Below are 18381 nucleotides of genomic sequence, written 5' to 3'. Positions count from 1 at the left end.
AGAATTTACCGTCGATTAGAACGTGGTCGATTTGGTTTTCCGTTTCTTGGTTAGGTGATCTCCATGTGGCCTTGTGGATATTTTTGCGGGGAAAGAAGATATTAGGATGACTTAACGAAATACACAATTATTCAAAACCCTGTTTCTATATGTGAAATATGAAGATAACTCTTAAGCGAATATATCTTATTACCATGACAAAATTTGCAGAATTTCGCTGATTTGATCACAATCTGAAAAATTTCATTACATTTTTATTCAAGATTGGTTACTTGGAGGTGAGAATATTACCACCCGTTGTCAACATAGACTGCTTTTAGGTATCTAATGTCATATCCAAGAAACCCTATGTTCTACTCCACGTTAAACTAATTTACTTTCGTTGTAACTATTTATTGATCCGGATTAACAATTGACAGAAAGACTGTACAATTACTACGAAATACAAATAATAAACAATAACATAAATTTTTACAATATGCTACTACGCGATACTTAATACAAACAGTGTTCACCGCATGAACATAAACTAATTGTGCTATATTAAATAAATATTGAGGGGGCAGCAGGGACTATGTCCAAGGGCTTGACGATCCCTCCCCATGCCATCTGCGAGTTGTGGCGCCTGCCTAGGATGTGGTGGGGTTTGACAGTGGGCCCTGTTAAACCTCTATAAAAAGCTGCATGCATCCGCAAGTAGGCTCCGCCAAAGCGACCGTGTGCCGCTCAAAGCGCACAAGCCCAAGTCCTGGTGTTAGGTGAGACGCTAAACAGCCCTGACACGACGGCCCTCCGACGAGACAGGAGGTTTGCGCAGGCCCAATAAGCCGCCTTTAAAAACAACTATTACGAACGACATAGAAGATAATACGACTCGATACAATCGGCAACGACCTAGGCGACGAATAAAGGATCACGATTGGAAGCTTGGAACATGGAACTGCAAGTCGCTAGGCTTCGCAGGTTGCGACAGGATAATCTACGATGAATTACATTCCCGCAACTTCGATGTCGTAGCGCTGCAGGAAATCTGCTGGACAGGACAGAAAGTGTGGAAAAGCGGGCATCGAGCGGCTACCTTCTACCAAAGCTGTGGCACCACCAACGAGCTGGGAACCGGCTTCATAGTGCTGGGAAAGATGCGCCAACGGGTGATTGGGTGGCAGCCAATCAACGCAAGGATGTGCAAGCTGAGGATAAAAGGCCGTTTCTTCAACTATAGCATCATCAACGTGCACTGCCCACACGAAGGGAGATCCGACGACGAGAAAGAAGCGTTCTATGCGCAGCTGGAGCAGACATACGATGGATGCCCACTGCGGGACGTCAAAATCGTCATCGGTGACATGAACGCTCAGGTAGGAAGGGAGGAAATGTATAGACCGGTCATCGGACCGGATAGTCTGCATACCGTATCGAACGACAACGGCCAACGATGCATAAACTTTGCAACCTCCCGCGGAATGGTAGTCCGAGGCACTTTCTTCCCCCGCAAGAATATCCACAAGGCCACATGGAAATCACCTAATCAAGTAACGGAAAATCAAATCGACCACGTTCTAATCGACGGTAAATTCTTCTCCGACATCACGAACGTACGCACTTACCGCAGTGCGAATATTGAATCCGACCACTACCTCGTCGCAGTATGTCTGCGCTCAAAACTTTCGACGGTGATCAACACGCGTCGGAGTCGTCCGCCGCGGCTTAACATTGGGCGGCTACAAGACGGTAGACTAGCCCAAGACTACGCGCATCAGCTGGAAGTGGCACTCCCAACGGAAGAGCAGCTAGGCGCAGCATCTCTTGAAGATGGCTGGAGAGATATTCGATCCGCCATTGGAAGCACCGCAACCGCTGCACTAGGCACGGTGGCTCCGGATCAGAGAAACGACTGGTATGACGGCGAATGTGAGCAGTTAGTTGAGGAGAAGAATGCAGCATGGGCGAGATTGCTGCAACACCGCACGAGGGCGAACGAGGCACGATACAAACGGGCGCGGAACAGACAAAACTCGATTTTCCGGAGGAAAAAGCGCCAGCAGGAAGATCGAGACCGTGAAGAGACGGAGGAACTGTACCGCGCTAATAACGCACGAAAGTTCTATGAGAAGTTGAACCGTTCACGTAAGGGCCACGTGCCACAGCCCGATATGTGTAAGGACATAAACGGGAACCTTCTTACGAACGAGCGTGAGGTGATCCAAAGGTGGCGGCAGCACTACGAAGAGCACCTGAATGGCGATATGGCAGACAACGGTGGCGGTATGGTAATGAACCTAGGAGCACGCGCGCAGGACATGCGACTTCCGGCTCCGAATCTCCAGGAAATCCAGGAGGAGATCGGCCGGCTGAAAACAACAAAGCCCCTGGAGTTGACCAACTACCAGGAGAGCTGTTTAAACACGGTGGTGAAGCACTGGCTAGAGCGCTGCATTGGGTGATTACCAAGGTTTGGGAGGATGAGGTTCTGCCGCAGGAGTGGATGGAAGGTGTCGTGTGTCCCATCTACAAAAGGGCGATAAGCTGGATTGTAGCAACTACCGCGCAATCACATTGCTGAACGCCGCCTACAAGGTACTCTCCCAAATTTTATGCCGTCGACTAACACCAATTGCAAGAGAGTTCGTGGGGCAGTACCAGGCGGGATTTATGGGTGAACGCTCTACCACAGACCAGGTGTTCGCCATACGTCAGGTATTGCAGAAATGCCGCGAATACAACGTGCCCACACATCATCTATTTATCGACTTCAAAGCCGCATATGATACAATCGATCGGGACCAGCTATGGCAGCTAATGCACGAAAACGGATTTCCGGATAAACTGATACGGTTGATCAAGGCGACGATGGATCGGGTGATGTGCGTAGTTCGAGTTTCAGGGGAATTCTCGAGTCCCCTCGAAACCCGTAGAGGGTTACGGCAAGGTGATGGTCTTTCGTGTCTGCTATTCAACATCGCTTTGGAGGGAGTAATACGAAGGGCAGGGATTGACACGAGTGGTACGATTTTCACGAAGTCCGTCCAGTTATTTGGTTTCGCCGACGACATTGATATCATGGCACGTAACTTTGAGAGGATGGAGGAAGCCTACATCAGACTGAAAAGCGAAGCTAAACGGATTGGACTAGTCATCAACACGTCGAAGACGAAGTACATGATAGGAAGAGGCTCAAGAGAGGTCAATGTGAGCCACCCACCACGAGTTTCTATCGGTGGTGACGAAATCGAGGTGGTTGAAGAATTCGTGTACTTGGGCTCACTGGTGACCGCCGATAACGATACCAGCAGAGAAATTCGGAGACGCATAGTGGCTGGAAATCGTACGTACTTTGGACTCCGCAAGACGCTCCGATCGAATAGAGTTCGCCGCCGTACCAAACTGACTATCTACAAAACGCTTATAAGACCGGTAGTTCTCTACGGACACGAGACCTGGACGATGCTCGTGGAGGACCAACGCGCACTGGGAGTTTTCGAAAGGAAAGTGTTGCGTACCATCTATGGTGGGGTGCAGATGGCGGACGGTACGTGGAGGAGGCGAATGAACCACGAATTGCATCAGCTGTTGGGAGAACCATCCATCGTTCACACCGCGAAAATCGGAAGACTGCGGTGGGCCGGGCACGTAGCCAGAATGTCGGACAGTAATCCGGTGAAAATGGTTCTCGACAACGATCCGACGGGAACAAGAAGGCGAGGTGCACAGCGGGCAAGGTGGATCGATCAGGTGGAGGACGACTTGCGGACCCTCCGCAGACTGCGTGGTTGGCGAAGTGCAGCCATGAACCGAGCTGAATGGAGAAGTCTTTTATGTGCAGCACAGGCCACTCCGGCCTTAGTCTGATGATAAATAAATAAATATTGGTACTAGTAACGGTAATACTTATGTTAATTTCTGGTCCTGTGTTTCGCCATTTAAATAATGTTGGTATAATCAATAACATAACATCTAATTATATCCCTATTTCAAGAAGTGTTACTTGGAGGTGACAACGGTATCACCCGTTGTCAACATAGACTGCCTTTAGGTACTGATTGTCGTTTCCAAGAAACTATAAACTAAACTTTACATTTAAATTCTGCTCAAATTTTACATTTCAAATCGCCAGATAACCTTCGTTGTGTGTTTAAAACGTTTTAAATTAGAACTTCCATTATTTGCTTGACAGACTGACGGGAAAACGACAATGGAAAAGGGTAAAAGAGAATTCTATTCTACAACAGAAATTTTGAGATTCTGCTAGCTATCACAATACTAAAACAAATAGTGTTCAAGTGGTCAACATAGACTAGTTCTTCTAAGTATTGGTCCTAGTAGAAGCAAAACTTCTGTTCGGGTCCAGTCTTGACAATTTAAGCTACCAGGTAGCTCCAGCTGGATACCCCCAAAAAAAAAAAGAATACAAAGTTCTTTCTTATTCAACTTTTGGTTACCTCTACTTGAAATCTAAGAGTTTTACCGAACCTTTCTCCAAAAGCCTATCACTGTAGCACTGCGCTGCAGCTTTTAGGATTGGTATTAGTTAGGAAGGTTAAGATCATACGCTCGATTTATATAACAATTACTCACAAAACCTGGAAAAACTTGAAAATCTCAAGGAATTGTCCATTATCCAAAGGTACTTGTAATACTTATAAATAATATATTTTTTAATTCACTTGATGATGAGGTATTTCCTTTGGTATTTCGTTAGTACCGTGGATAATCAAAATTCGGACATACTCAAACTTCGGACACTACAATTTGTATGGGAGGTTTTCAGAAATATGTCATTGAAATGTTTCATCCAGCTGTATTGAAAGGGCTTATAGTTTTAGCTTTATTTAGGATAGTTTCATTCTAGTAATCCATGTTAATTCAATGTGACGAAATAATTGAATGTCAGTCTGAGCTATCTAGTAATAATTATTTGCAATATTTCTTCTCAATATTGTGTAATTTGTTGTCCGAAATATGAATCCAATGTTGCTGCTGTCCGGAGTTTGAGTAAAACAGAAGCCAGACATTTTTATTAATCTCAAGGATTCTACACAATAATTCGTACATGTTAATCCCGTGTTACAAAGATAAGCGATATGCTTCATGATTGTGATGGTAGTTAGAACGGTGATACTTAAAATGTGTGCTAACGGATTGATTTCATAGCAAAAAGTGCTTAAGCGTCCGAAGTTTGAATTTGCACGGTAATAACGTGTTTTGAGGGGTCCAGATTTTGTCGTGAACAAGCCTTATAACAATTGCAATCGAAGTTCAAAAACTTGAGCGAATAGATTCAACTTGTTGTAGTGTTTCGAAGAGTGGGATTGGATAATGAAGACAATCCTTTTTCTGCATTTACTTACTTACTTATGGATCCTGTACACCTCCGGTGGTGCAAAGGGCCGACTTGAAAGATCTCCATCCTGAGCGTTGTCCAGCTATCGCTTTAACCTGTTGCCAGGTTAGATTTCGGTCGACTTCTTTTATTTCTTTATTGAGGCTTCACCGCCATGAGCCTCTGGGTCTGCCTCTGCTGCGATGTCCCGCTGGGTTCCAGTCTAATGCTTGTTTACAGATTTTGTTTCCGCCCCTACGTAGAGTGTGGCCGACACAGCCCCATTTCCGATCCCGATTTTCTGTTGCTATCGGCCTCTGGTGACAACGACGATGGAGCTCGTTATTTGAGATCTAGTTGTGAGGCCACCAGGCCCGAATTATATACCGCAGGCATCTGTTGATGCACCTCTGCAGCCGTTGAGTGTACTCCACTGATACACACCATGTTTCGCAAGCGTATAACAGCACAGAGCACAGAGAGTTGGAAATTCATATTTTGGTGCGTTCACTTATCTGCTTGTTTTTTCATATTTCTTAAACTCGCAAAGGCAGCCCTTGCTTTCTTGATCCGTGCGCCTATCCGTGCGATCTTGGAACCACCGTCTGACGCTATTTGACTACCAAGATATTGGAAGCTTTCAGCATTCTCCACTGATTGACCGGCTACTGTGAAACTGGAAGGGATCGTTGACGTTGATGACTAAATCTGGCGAGGAAGAGCGCTCAGCAAGGTCGTTGAGCTTAATCTGCATGTCAGAGCGCCGTTGAGCGAGAAGTGCAACGTCATCAGCCAATTCGAAGTCGTTTAGGTTCTCCATGGTTATAGGCTGCAATAGCAGCCCGCGGTTTGTATCACGGTCAATCGCACCTGCCAGAATCTCGTCGATTACGATGAGGAACAGTAACAATGATAGAATACATCCTTGCCTCACACCAGCTACAACCCGGATAGAGACGGACAAGGCCCTATTGCGCAGCACTCTACACGAGAAGGCCTCGTACTGTGCCTCAATGAAGCCGATGATTTTGTCAGGAATCCCCTTGCGCCTCAGGGCGCTCCGTATATTCTCGTGATTGAGACGGTCGAAAGCTTTTTCGTAGTCAATGAATAAAGGGACTCTTGGAATTCGTTGAACTTTTCCAGGATGATACGGAGCGTGACAATATGGTCCACACAGGATCTTCCGGCCTACTGCCTGCCGCTTCTCCAGTTCTTCAACGAAGGACCGTTTCACCGTGGCATCTTCCAGTCGGCTCTCTTCCTGCCGACCCTCGCAATGCGCAGGCGTATTTCGCCGGTGATGAGGTGATGATCAGATGCGATATCAGCACTACGCTCATGGTTCGAGTTGTCGGATCCGATCTTCGCATTGAAGTCGCCCAAACAGATCTTGATATCACCCTTCGGAATTCTATCTACGACGGCATTGAGGCTGTAGAAGTTCTCTTTGTTTTGCAGATCGGCAGCATCGGTTCCCACTTCATAAGCGCAGAGTGCCTGGGCGCTTAGTAAGAAGCGAACTCCGCGATGCCGGGAAGTGTGTTCACCTCAGTATAGCAGAATTTGTCCTGACTGCATTCTGTGTTCTCCCAAGTTTGACCAACAGACTTCACTCAGGAAGTCAGGATCTCAAGTTTCATGTGGCGTGCCTCATTGGCAAATTTTGCCAATTTACCATGCTGGGCTAGGGTTTAAAGGTTTCTTGTTCCTATTCGTGTCCGTTGTTTCGCGCTATAAGAGTCGTTCTTCCAATGCGATTTTTTTTAAATTTTCAACAAACCACTGAGAAGATCAATTCACACACCGCTGCATATCTCCGCTTTATGTGATACATTCAGCATGTTTGGATTGTATAAGAAAATTCATGAGAACTTTCCTTAGAAAATCCGGAGAGTTTTTGTCAAAAAAATTTAAAGAAATTACGAAAAATAGTGAGAAAATTTCGAAGAATTTTCCTAACAAAACCTGAAGAGTAGCTCGTGAACACATTGAAAAATGGCTCAAGAAATTTCCACACATAAAGCCCATTAATTTTTCATTCATTTCGTTATGATAGGATAAATATCTTTTGCTTCAAACTTTATCAGTAATTCAAAATTCTATAACGTTAAAAACTGATATTACTGCAAATAAACTTTACAAATCCTAAGGGGGGTCTAATTTTGTTCTGGGAGAGGCTAAGCCCCCCTATCCCCACGCCAATGATGAAAAGAGCTACTATTTCTTCTCCCTTCGGCGGTCCACTCGCGATTTAAAAAAAACTGACTCCGGATTTCGAATACTCTAAATAATATGAAAAATACCTGCAAGAAAATTTGATTTATTAATTTATCTCAATTATAAAAATATGCGTTAATGGGCAGTATACTCATTTGTACTTTCGCTCTCCAATTTTCAAACAGCGATGGCTCCAAGAAACAAATCGTTGAGATTCTGGAGAAGATCTCCATACTTCGACCACCGGAAAGATTACTTCTGTACCTGCGCATGCCTGGCGGCTATCCTGAGACAGGTGAGTTGAAAACAAAAATCGAAGTATCTCAACGGAAACAGAATTTAGACGATACAGCTATGGACCGTACAACATTTCCAGTTATAATGCAACATCTAATCAAGCTTCATTTTTACTGCTCCAACAGATCCCTTGCGTCAGTCTCAGAATCCGCTGGGTACCCGTTCTGAGATTAATCACACCATCAACTGGGTACGATCGCATCTGGAACACGATCCGAACGTATCCATACCCAAACAGGAGGTGTACGACGACTACACGTAAGTTTTCACCCCACAAACCAACTCTATCTATCTAACCTTGTCAACCTAAGCGAATTATGACACCGGCGTCTCATATTTGCAATCCAAGCTCACTATCCGTTTTCCGTGTCTTTTCTTTCGCCACAATCAGCGCTTTCTGTGAGCGAATCGACATCAAACCGTTGTCAACGGCAGATTTTGGCAAGGTGATGAAACAAGTATTTCCCGGGATCCGACCGCGACGATTGGGAACCCGTGGTCATTCGCGCTACTGCTACGCGGCTATGCGTAAAGCCACCAAACTGGCAGCTCCCAAGTTGCCCGATCTCAGTAGCAGCAGCCACGGCAGTGTCACCGGTGCCGAGGTGAGTTCTTCATTTGTCGTCTTTCTCGTGCATCGCCACACCGTCGGGCGCCGTAAATGTTTGAAAAAAAAAAATCCTGATTTGGTAGTCAAATCAACCTACCTACAACGACGGGCGGTTTCGAATATGTATGCAATTAGCATCCACTGATTGTGCCTCTCTTTGTGTCTGATTTCATTTTTCACACTGATAGAGGAAATCTGACCCGGAGGATCAAGTGCCAACCGACGAGGAAGCGTGGAAAGTGATCAAACTGTGGGCCGAAGCCATGCTCCCGGAGGCGTTCGGGACGATAAACGAGCTGGCCGGGTTCATCACCAAGCACAATCTGAACTCGCCGGCCAGCATCGCCAGCCGGCAGTTGCTGCAGAAGAAACTCCTACAACGCGAGATTAAGGAGCGGAAGAAGTTGACGGTGAGTAGCTGCTAGTTTATAGAAGGTGGATTAGAATTGGGAGGGGAAGTGGATCTATAAATCAGGTTTGTTGAATAGTAATTTTCATGAACAGATGTTCTGGGGTAGCTATGCAAACACAATTATTACTCCACGACATTAATACAAACAGTTAATATATTTGATTATTATACTATGCAATGTTACAATAATCAAGTGTTTATATAGAATGGCTGGGGCCCCTCCTCAGACGTGCGGTAAAATGCGCGGCTACAAAGCAAGGCCCTGCTGAGGGTAGCTGGGTTCGATTCCCGGTCCGGTCTACGGAAATTTTCGGGTTGGGCTTGTCTCGACTTCCCTGGGCGTAAAAGCTGCGAGGCAGTAATGTCCCAGTGGGGAAAGTAATACCAACGAAGAAGAATATATAGAATGGCTCCTAAGCTCGGGAATACTTGCATATTTATTGCTTCTTAGGATAGAATTTTGTTTTAAAATTTAAGGGGTGTTTTTTAATTCCTTTAGTTATGTACTAAAAATGCTAGAAATAAGTAAAAAGATAAACACAAAACATATTTTAAGGTTTGATACAGCAATATCGACTTAATGCGTTTATATGAATTTTGCGATATTCTATTCATAAGTAGGTGATCAATAACTCAATCCTGTTTCATTCGCCAATTTTATAATTGTTTGATTTGTCTTGGGATTCATCGTCATATAAATTGGTGAAGTTGAAGGAATGTAGAAAAATCATTAAAATACAATATTTCTCGCTTAACTCGTGAAAAGGGCCTACATCCATAACGTAAATTTTGAGAAAATGCCGTTAGAAAAAAAATCATCGCAATTTCAATTCCCATTTCTTAGAATTTGCAAAAAAAAATCCTCTCTCTCAGCCGTTCAAATCGTGCTCGATGGAAATTTTATGAGTGCACTGCAGCGTACACCTATCTAGAGTATGATACACTCTGAAAAATAGCAACATTTGTCTGTTTAAAGCCTCTATCACTCGAATGAGTAAATACTTACAACAGATAGTGGAATGAAAGCGTGGCGCGTTATCGCATTTTGTCTCACGCAACTTTAGGAAGAACGTCATCTGTTTACAATGAAATTTTATGTTTACACACGATAGCAGAGAGATCTATATATGTACATCCCTATAATTCCTGGTTGTCACTTTTATTAAATAACAACATTTCAACTCTATTAACTAATTGCATATTATTCGGCAATTCGACCGTACGAAAACCATTTTTTTTAAACTTTATTTCGTTATATGACAATACTCCGCATTAATCAATCTATGGACCTAGCTTTGTGTTAGGTAAGATAGATTGGGAAATTGTGTAATAGGGAACCGATAGGTAGGGTTACAGTTAGTATTCCCGGCACATGCTCAATATCCAAAGATAAAAACATTTTTTTGTCAAAACTCCTCGGCAACCGTGTGGTCTCACTCGAGAATTTACAATGCAGCTAGTTGATATTGAACTAAAAGATGCAATTGCGGCTCTTGAGGGGTGTGCAGAAGTGCAATAGCCTGCCGGGAATACCTGCTGATACTCTACTCCGGGCAGGCTATTATGCTTGGGCCCACTCCTCAAAAGCGACAATTTTATTCGAGCTCAGATTTAACAAGCTACCTCGTGAATTGACGGATAAGCACACATAATTATAAAGATTTTTAGCAAAATATAATCGCACGGAAACCGAGAATGGAACTCGCTAAATCTACCATCTTTACGATTAAACTAAAAGTTTGATAAAAAGTAGGTTATTCAATCCTTATTTGTTATCTTTGCCTGGATTGCAATATTTACTTAAAAGGCTGTCATATAATTTCTGATAATTCATTCATGATCATTGTGTACTATCAAATGGCGTAAAACCCAATACGGTAATACACCACTTCAGGAACGCCGCGAGTCATTGACCTCTTTGTATGACAATAAACCAATAAGAACTTGTTTTGATTTTCTCATTTACATCTATATTGGACTATAAGAAGCCCCAACAAAACTTATATTAGAAACGCAACTTACAAATAAAACTTTTCAAGTACAATATAGTGCAGTGCAATTTGATTTCTGATAATGGCAGTGGGATTTAGAACGATCTTTTACTCAGGCTAAAGTCTAGTGTGATGATAAGTATTTGATTATGCTATGTTCAGACTGCGGACTCGAAACATGCTTCCTAGCCTGTCTTAATTATATTTCTTTTGTCGCCAATTCGATTGACTTTTTATAATTCCATACTCCAAGTAAGTCTAAACGAAATATTAGCGTTGGCCATGGCAAGTGCGAGTGGCACGGGCACAGGGCTGATAAGGAGAGCATTGTTTGCAGAATTGTTGCTGTACCTTACCTACCTAAATGAGTTTTCGCTTTCTGCTTTGCGGCTTTGTTCAACATCTTGCCGCGTGGGTTCGAGACATTTTGCTATCAGCTGTTTATTGTTTCCCTTTGTAATTGGAGCTGATAACTAATACGGTTTTCGATTCATGTGTATACAAACAGATTTTAGAACATTATCTACAATCATTTCTATCCTTCTCTGCTCTTCCATTTAGCGTAGGGATGTTTAGTCTATTTACGTACAACAAAACAACATTGAAAGAAAAGGTAAAGAGTGTTTTTTAATGGATTAAGTAGTAATACAATAGGGTGTTATGGGAATGCAGATATAAACATGTCCTGAAATGAGGTGAACCGGTCAAAGGCCGAAAACCTCATTAATAAAGACAATAAAAAAAACATGTCCTGAATAATGATCGATGCCGTATCCAAAGTTTTATATATAAGGTCCCTTGAGTCCGCATACATTTTTGGTTTCTCCATCACGATAACCACCCTACTCGATGTTTCTCTACTTTTCTACTAGGGGAAATGACGGCTTTGCCAAGTTTTGTTCTATTATTATTAGGGGGGTTTTTGTTAACCAAATTTCATGAAATTTGGCCACAATATTCTTTGATACGCAACAAATGTTTAGGCAGAATATGAGCATAATTATATATAGAAAACCTCCCTGACAGTAAACAAACACATCAAAAACAAGAAATTACATTTGTTTTGTTGTCGTTTTTTATTGCAACAATCTTTTATCGATCTCTCGGATAACTTCGTAAACTCATTAATGAGTGAAACAATATTTTTGATTCTTGTATTGAGCTGTCAGAAATTGGGGAAAATTTGACGACTTGACGTGGGTGAAACAAACAACCATTTTGAAAATGTTGACCGAGTTTAAAAACGTTCATTTGTAAACCCATCATTGGGTGAAAAAAAATCTCGTAAATGTTTGTATCAAATTTAGCTCCCAGTTGCGTATTGCGGCGATGCAGAAGTTTAAAGGTGTTTAACCCTTATCCTCCCTTGATACTTTTTAGGCACTAAAAAATGACTTCAAAAAATCATAACTCCGTTGATTCTCAACCGATTTTGATGATTCACCTACCAAACGAACCGGTTAGGTCTCTAGTTTTCAAACCTGAGAAGAGAATCGGCATTGGCCTCATGGTTCCGGAATAATTCCGGGGTCGAGTGGGGTACCTTTTTTTTCTCAAATCAAATGACCATGCTAAAACTCTGAAAACTAATTTTTTGATGTGTCCCACTTCATGAAATCACGAGACATGTTCATTAGTGCCTGTTCCAAGGTTCCCTGGTGGGTTTGGACAGGTTCTGCGACATTCCGGGGACCTGGTTCCCCCGGGACATGGCCACTTTTCGGTTTTATCCGAAACCCATCTTGCGATGTCTCAAACTTCATGATTTTGCAAAAAAAGCTCAATAGAGTCTAATTTGAGGTACCTAAGTGGTTCTGGTCAGGTTCCGTGGCATTCCGGGGACCTGGTTCCCCCGGGGAAGTGGCCACTTTTTGGTTTGATCCAAAACCCTACTTGCGACGTCTCAAACTTCATGATTTCGCGAAACGAGCTCAATAGAGTCTAATTTGGGGTACCTGGGTGGTCCTGGTCAGGTTCCGTGGCATTCTGGGAACCTGGTTCCCCCAAGGAAGTGGCCACTTTTTTATTTGATCCGAAACCCATCTTGCGACGTCTCAAACTTCTTGATTTCGCGAAACAAGCTCTAAAGGGTCTAATTTGAGGTAAGTGAGTGGTTCTGGTCAGGTTCCGTGGCATTCCGGGGACCTGGTTCCCCCGGGGAAGTGGCCACTTCTCGATTTGATCCAAAACCCATCTTGCGACGTCTCAAACTTTATGATTTCGCGAAACGAGCTCAATAGAGTCTAATTTGAGGTACCTGAGTGGTTCTGGTCAGGTTCCGTGGAATTCCGGGGACCTGGTTCCCTCGGGGAAGAGGCTGATTTTTGGATTTGATCTGAAACCCATCTTGCGACGTTTCAAACTTCATGATTTTGCGAAACGAGCTCAACAGAGTCTAATTTGAGGTACCTAAGTGCTTCTGGTCAGATTCCGTGGCATTCCGGGGGCCTGGTTCTCCCGGGGAAGTGACCACTTTTCGTTCTGATTCGAAACCCATCTTGCGACGTCTCAAACTTCATAATTTCGCGAAACGATCTCAATAGTGTCTAATTTGAGGTACCTGAGTGGTTCTGGTCAGGTTCCGTGGTATTTCGGGGACCTGGTTCCCTCGGGGAAGTCGCTGATTTTTGGATTTGATCCGAAACCCATCTTGCGACGTTTCAAACTTCATGATTTTGCGAAACGAGCTCAACAGTCTAATTTGAGGTACCTGAGTGGTGCGGGTTAGGTAACGTGGCATTGTGGGTCCATCAAGGAAGTGGTCCTTTTTGATGTGATCTAAAATCCATTTTGCGACGACTCAAACTTCATGATTTCACGGAACGAGCTCAATTTAAAGGTACTTGAAATGGCAACTTTTTGCGGTTACGACTTCTTGCGACGTCTCAAACTTCATGACTTCGCGAGACCTGGTTCTCCCGGGGATGTGGTCATTTTTTAATGTGAACTGAACTGAGTAATATTTTGACGTCTCAAACTTGATGATCTCGCGAAACAAGAAGACGTTTCTCATTATGTCAGTAACCTGATGTCCTCGGGGATGATTAAACTGCTCTATGTATTCTGAATCATGAATCATGTAATCTGTAACATGAACAACGAAACATGAAATTCTAAAATGTTGTACATGCTCTCGAGTATTCTGAGAAATTTTGTACTTCTGGATAGTTTCCACCTGACACAAGTGATACGATTCAGGAAGGGTTTAAAAATGCATCAAGAACCTGCCTGGTAAACCAGATTCCCTGAACGCCACGGAACATAACATGCACCACTCGAGTACCTTGAAAAAATCTTTATTGAAAATGTCTTGTGAAACCATGAAGTTTGTCTAGAGATGGGTTTCCGATCACTACAAAAAAGCCCACATCTCCAAGAGAACCAGGTTCTCGGAATGTCACGAAACCTGATGAACACCATTCAGATACCTCGAAATAGAATCTATTGAGTTCGTTTCGTGAAATCTTGAAATTTGAGACGACGGAAAATGGGTTTCAGATCACATCAAAAAGGGACCACTTCCCTGGTAGAACCAGGTTCCAAGGATGTAACATAACCTGACCAGCACTGCTCAGATACCTCAAATTAGACTCTATTGACTGCGTTTCGCGAAATCATGAAGTTTGAGGCATCGCAAGATGGGTTTTGAATCAAATCGAAAAGTAGCCGCTTCCCCAAGGGAACCAGGTTTCCAGAATGCCACTGAATCTTATCAGCACCACTCCAGTACCTCAAATTAGACTTTATTGAGCTCGTTACACAAACTCATGAAGTTTGAGAGGTCGCCAGATGGGTTTCAGATCAAATCAAAAAGTGGCCACTTCCCCGGGGGAACCAAGGTCCCCGAAATGCCACGGAACCTGACCAGAACCACTCAGGTACCTCAAATTAGACTCTATTGAGCTCGTTTCGCAAAATCATGAAATTTGAGACGTCGCAAGATAGGTTTCGGATCAAATCGAAAAGTGGCCACTTCCCCGGGGGAACCAGGTCCCCGAAATGCCACGGAACCTGGCCAGAACCACTTAGGTACCTCAAATTAGACTCTATTGAGCTTGTTTCGCGAACTCATTAAGTTTGAGACGTCGCAAGAAGGGTTTCAGATCAAATCAAAAAGTGGCCACTTCTCCGGGGAAACAAGGTTCCTGGAATGCCACGGAACCTGACCAGAACCACTCAGGTACTTCAAATTAGACTCTATTGAGCTCGTTTCGCTAAATCATGAAGTTTGAGACGTCGCAAAAAGGGTTTCGGATCAAATCAAAAAGTGGCCACTTCCCCGGGGAACCCAGGTCCCCGGAATGCCACGGAATCTGCCCAGAACCACTCAGGTACCTCAAATTAGACTCTATTGAGCTCGTTTCGCGAAATCATGAAGATTGAGACGTCGCAAGAAGGGTTTCGGATCAAATCGAAAAGTGGCCACTTCCCCGGGGGAACCAGGTCCCCGAAATGCCACGGAACCTGGCCAGAACCACTTAGGTACCTCAAATTAGACTCTATTGAGCTTGTTTCGCGAACTCATTAAGTTTGAGACGTCGCAAGAAGGGTTTCAGATCAAATCAAAAAGTGGCCACTTCTCCGGGGGAACCAGGTCCCTGGAATGCCACGGAACCTGACCAGAACCACTCAGGTTCTTCAAATTAGACTCTATTGAGCTCGTTTCGCTAAATCATGAAGTTTGAGACGTCGCAAAAAGGGGTTCGGATCAAATCAAAAAGTGGCCACTTCCCCGGGGAACCCAGGTCCCCGGAATGCCACGGAATCTGCCCAGAACCACTCAGATACCTCAAATTATGCCACTCAAATTATGCCGGAATGCCACGGAACCTGACCAGAACCACTCAGGTACCTCAAATTAGACTCTTTTGAGCTCATTTCGCGAAAGAGGCGTCGCACAATGGGTTTCGGATCAAATCGAAAAGTGGCCACTTGCCCGGAGGAAGCAGGTCCCCGGAATGCCACGGAATCTGCCCAGAACCACTCAGGTACCTCAAATTAGACTCTATTGAGCTCTTTTCGCGAAATCATGAAGTTTGAGACGTCGCAAGAAGGGTTTCGGATCAAATCGAAAAGTTGCCACTTCCCCGGGGGAACCAGGTCCCCGGAATGCCACGGAATCTGCCCAGAACCACTCAGATACCTCAAATTATGCCGAAATGCCACGGAACCTGACCAGAACCACTCAGGTATCTCAAATTAGACTCTATTGAGCTCGTTTCGCGAAATCATGAAGTTTGAGACGTCGCAAGATGGGTTTCGGATCAAATCGAAAAGTGGCCACTTCCCCGGGGAACCAGGTCCCCGGAATGCCACGGAACCTGACCAGAACCACTCAGGTACCTCAAATTAGACTCTATTGAGCTCGTTTCGCGAAATCATGAAGTTTGAGACGTCGCAAGAAGGGTTTCGGATCAAATCAAAAAGTGGCCACTTCCCCGGGGAAACCAGGTTCCCGGAATGCCACGGAACCTGACCAGAACCACTCAGGTACCTCAAATTAGACTCTATTGAGCTCGTTTCGCGAAATCATGAAGATTGAGACGTCGCAAGAAGGGTTTCGGATCAAATCGAAAAGTGGCCACTTCCCCGGGGGAACCAGGTCCCCGAAATGCCACGGAACCTGACCCGAACCACTCAGCTACCTCAAATTAGATTCTATCGAGCTCGTTTCGCGAAATCATGAAGTTTGAGACGTCGCAAGCAGGGTTTCGGATCAAATAAAAAAGTGGCCACTTCCCCGGGGGAACCAGGTCCCCGGAATGCCACGGAACCTGACCAGAACCACTTAGGTACCTCAAATTAGACTCTATTGAGCTTGTTGCGCAAAATCATGAAGTTTGAGACATCGCAAGAGGGTTTCGAATCAAATCGAAAAGTGGCCACGTCCCGGGGGAACCAGGTCCCCGGAATGCCGCAGAACCTGTCCAAACCCACCAGGGAACCTTGGAACAAGCACTATTGAACATGTCTCGTGATTTCATGAAGTGGGACACATCAAAAAATTAGATTTAAGAGTTTTAGCATGGTCATTTGATTTGAGAAAAAAAAGGTACCCCACTCGACCCCGGAATTATTCCGGAACCAGGTGGCCAATGCCGATTCTCTTCTCAGGTTTGAAAACTAGAGACCTAACCGATTTGTTTGGTAGGTGAATCGTCAAAATCGGTTGAGAATCAACGGAGTTATGATTTTTTGAAGTCATTTTTTAGTGCCTAAAAAGTATCAAGGGAGGATAAGGGTTAATGATCGTTGTGACCTGATTATACGCAGGAACCATGGAGAAGCTTAAACATAAGTAATTTAAATCATTTCTAATTGAATGTCAAAAATCACTGGTTTATTTTTTGATTTATCAGGATCGAAACAGATGGAAGTGCATCTTCAATCACACCATGACGAGGATTGCCTGGATTTCAAAAATATCATTGTATTTATAAACACATACTTCTTATAGAATGTATCATAACACATATAAATAAATAAGCTTGAGCGTTTTATTTGTTGTACTCTTCTTTAAAACTGCAACAAAACCCATTTGCTCCATTCTCAAAAATGAGAGTATTTTTACCCATTTTAAACAAAAATCAATTTTCAAAATTGTTTTCGCTTTCACACGACGATCACGAAAACTACCCGTACTTGTTTAGACTAACTGTTTCGCGGTATTTATCCTTAGGCACAGCAGCTCAGTCTTGGAAATAATACTTAGAGTGAACTGTAACCATTGGCGGCGTCAGAGAACTGGTAATGCTGGTTCACCAGCATGTTTGGCGTAATTGGTAATTTCACGTCAAAAATGGTATCCCATTTTATTGTATCTGTCAGGGATTGCACCCGAAAGAGAATGATAAAGTCTCTCACTTATCATCTCTGTAACCATATACGATATGTAGCATGCTACTTACTTACTTATGGATCCTGTACACCTCCGGTGGTGCAAAGGGCCGACTTGAAAGATCTCCATCCTGAGCGATGCCCGGCTATCGCTTTAACCTGTTGCCAGGTTAGATTTCGGTCGACTTCTTTTAATTCTTTATTGAGGCTTCTCCGCCATGAGCCTCTGGGTCTGCCTCTGCTGCGATGCCCCGCTGGGTTCCAGTCTAATGCTTGCTTACAGATTTCGTTTCCGCCCCTACGTAGAGTGTGGCCGACCCAGCCCCACTTCCGATCCCGAATTTCTGTTGTTATCGGCCTCTGGTGACAACGACGATGGAGCTCGTTGTTTGAGATCCAGTTGTGAGGCCACCAGGCCCGAATTATATACCGCAGGCATCTGTTAATGAACACCTGCAGCCGTTGAGTGTTCTCCACTGATACACACCATGTTTCGCTAGCGTATAACAGCACAGATTTCACGTTAGAGTTGAAAATTCGTATTTTGGTGCGTTCACTTATCTGCCTGTTTTTCCAGATATTTCTTAAACTCGCAAAGGCAGCCCTTGCTTTCTTGATCCGTGCGCCTATGTCGATCTTGGTACCGCCGTCTGACGCCATTTGGCTACCAAGATATTGGAAGCTTTCAACATTC

The 18381-nt window shown here is 44.0% G+C and overlaps 1 protein-coding gene across 2 annotated transcripts in view; it reads left to right on the top strand.

Moving 5' to 3' along the window:
• LOC134223787 (uncharacterized) overlaps positions 1-18381 on the top strand; it is a 36280-nt gene that overhangs the window by 4924 nt on the left and 12975 nt on the right. For both annotated transcript variants that reach the window (XM_062702983.1, XM_062702984.1), the window contains exons 2-5: positions 7726-7835; positions 7963-8095; positions 8229-8442; positions 8636-8857. In XM_062702983.1, coding sequence (XP_062558967.1) covers positions 7726-7835; positions 7963-8095; positions 8229-8442; positions 8636-8857 — 679 coding nt within the window. The remainder of the gene's footprint in view (positions 1-7725; positions 7836-7962; positions 8096-8228; positions 8443-8635; positions 8858-18381) is intronic.

Source organism: Armigeres subalbatus, chromosome 3 (assembly GCF_024139115.2).
Source record: "Armigeres subalbatus isolate Guangzhou_Male chromosome 3, GZ_Asu_2, whole genome shotgun sequence".
Classification (NCBI taxonomy): Eukaryota; Metazoa; Arthropoda; class Insecta; order Diptera; family Culicidae; genus Armigeres; species Armigeres subalbatus.
Note: the sequence above shows the minus strand (reverse complement) of the source record. Positions and strands in the feature narration are given on the sequence as shown.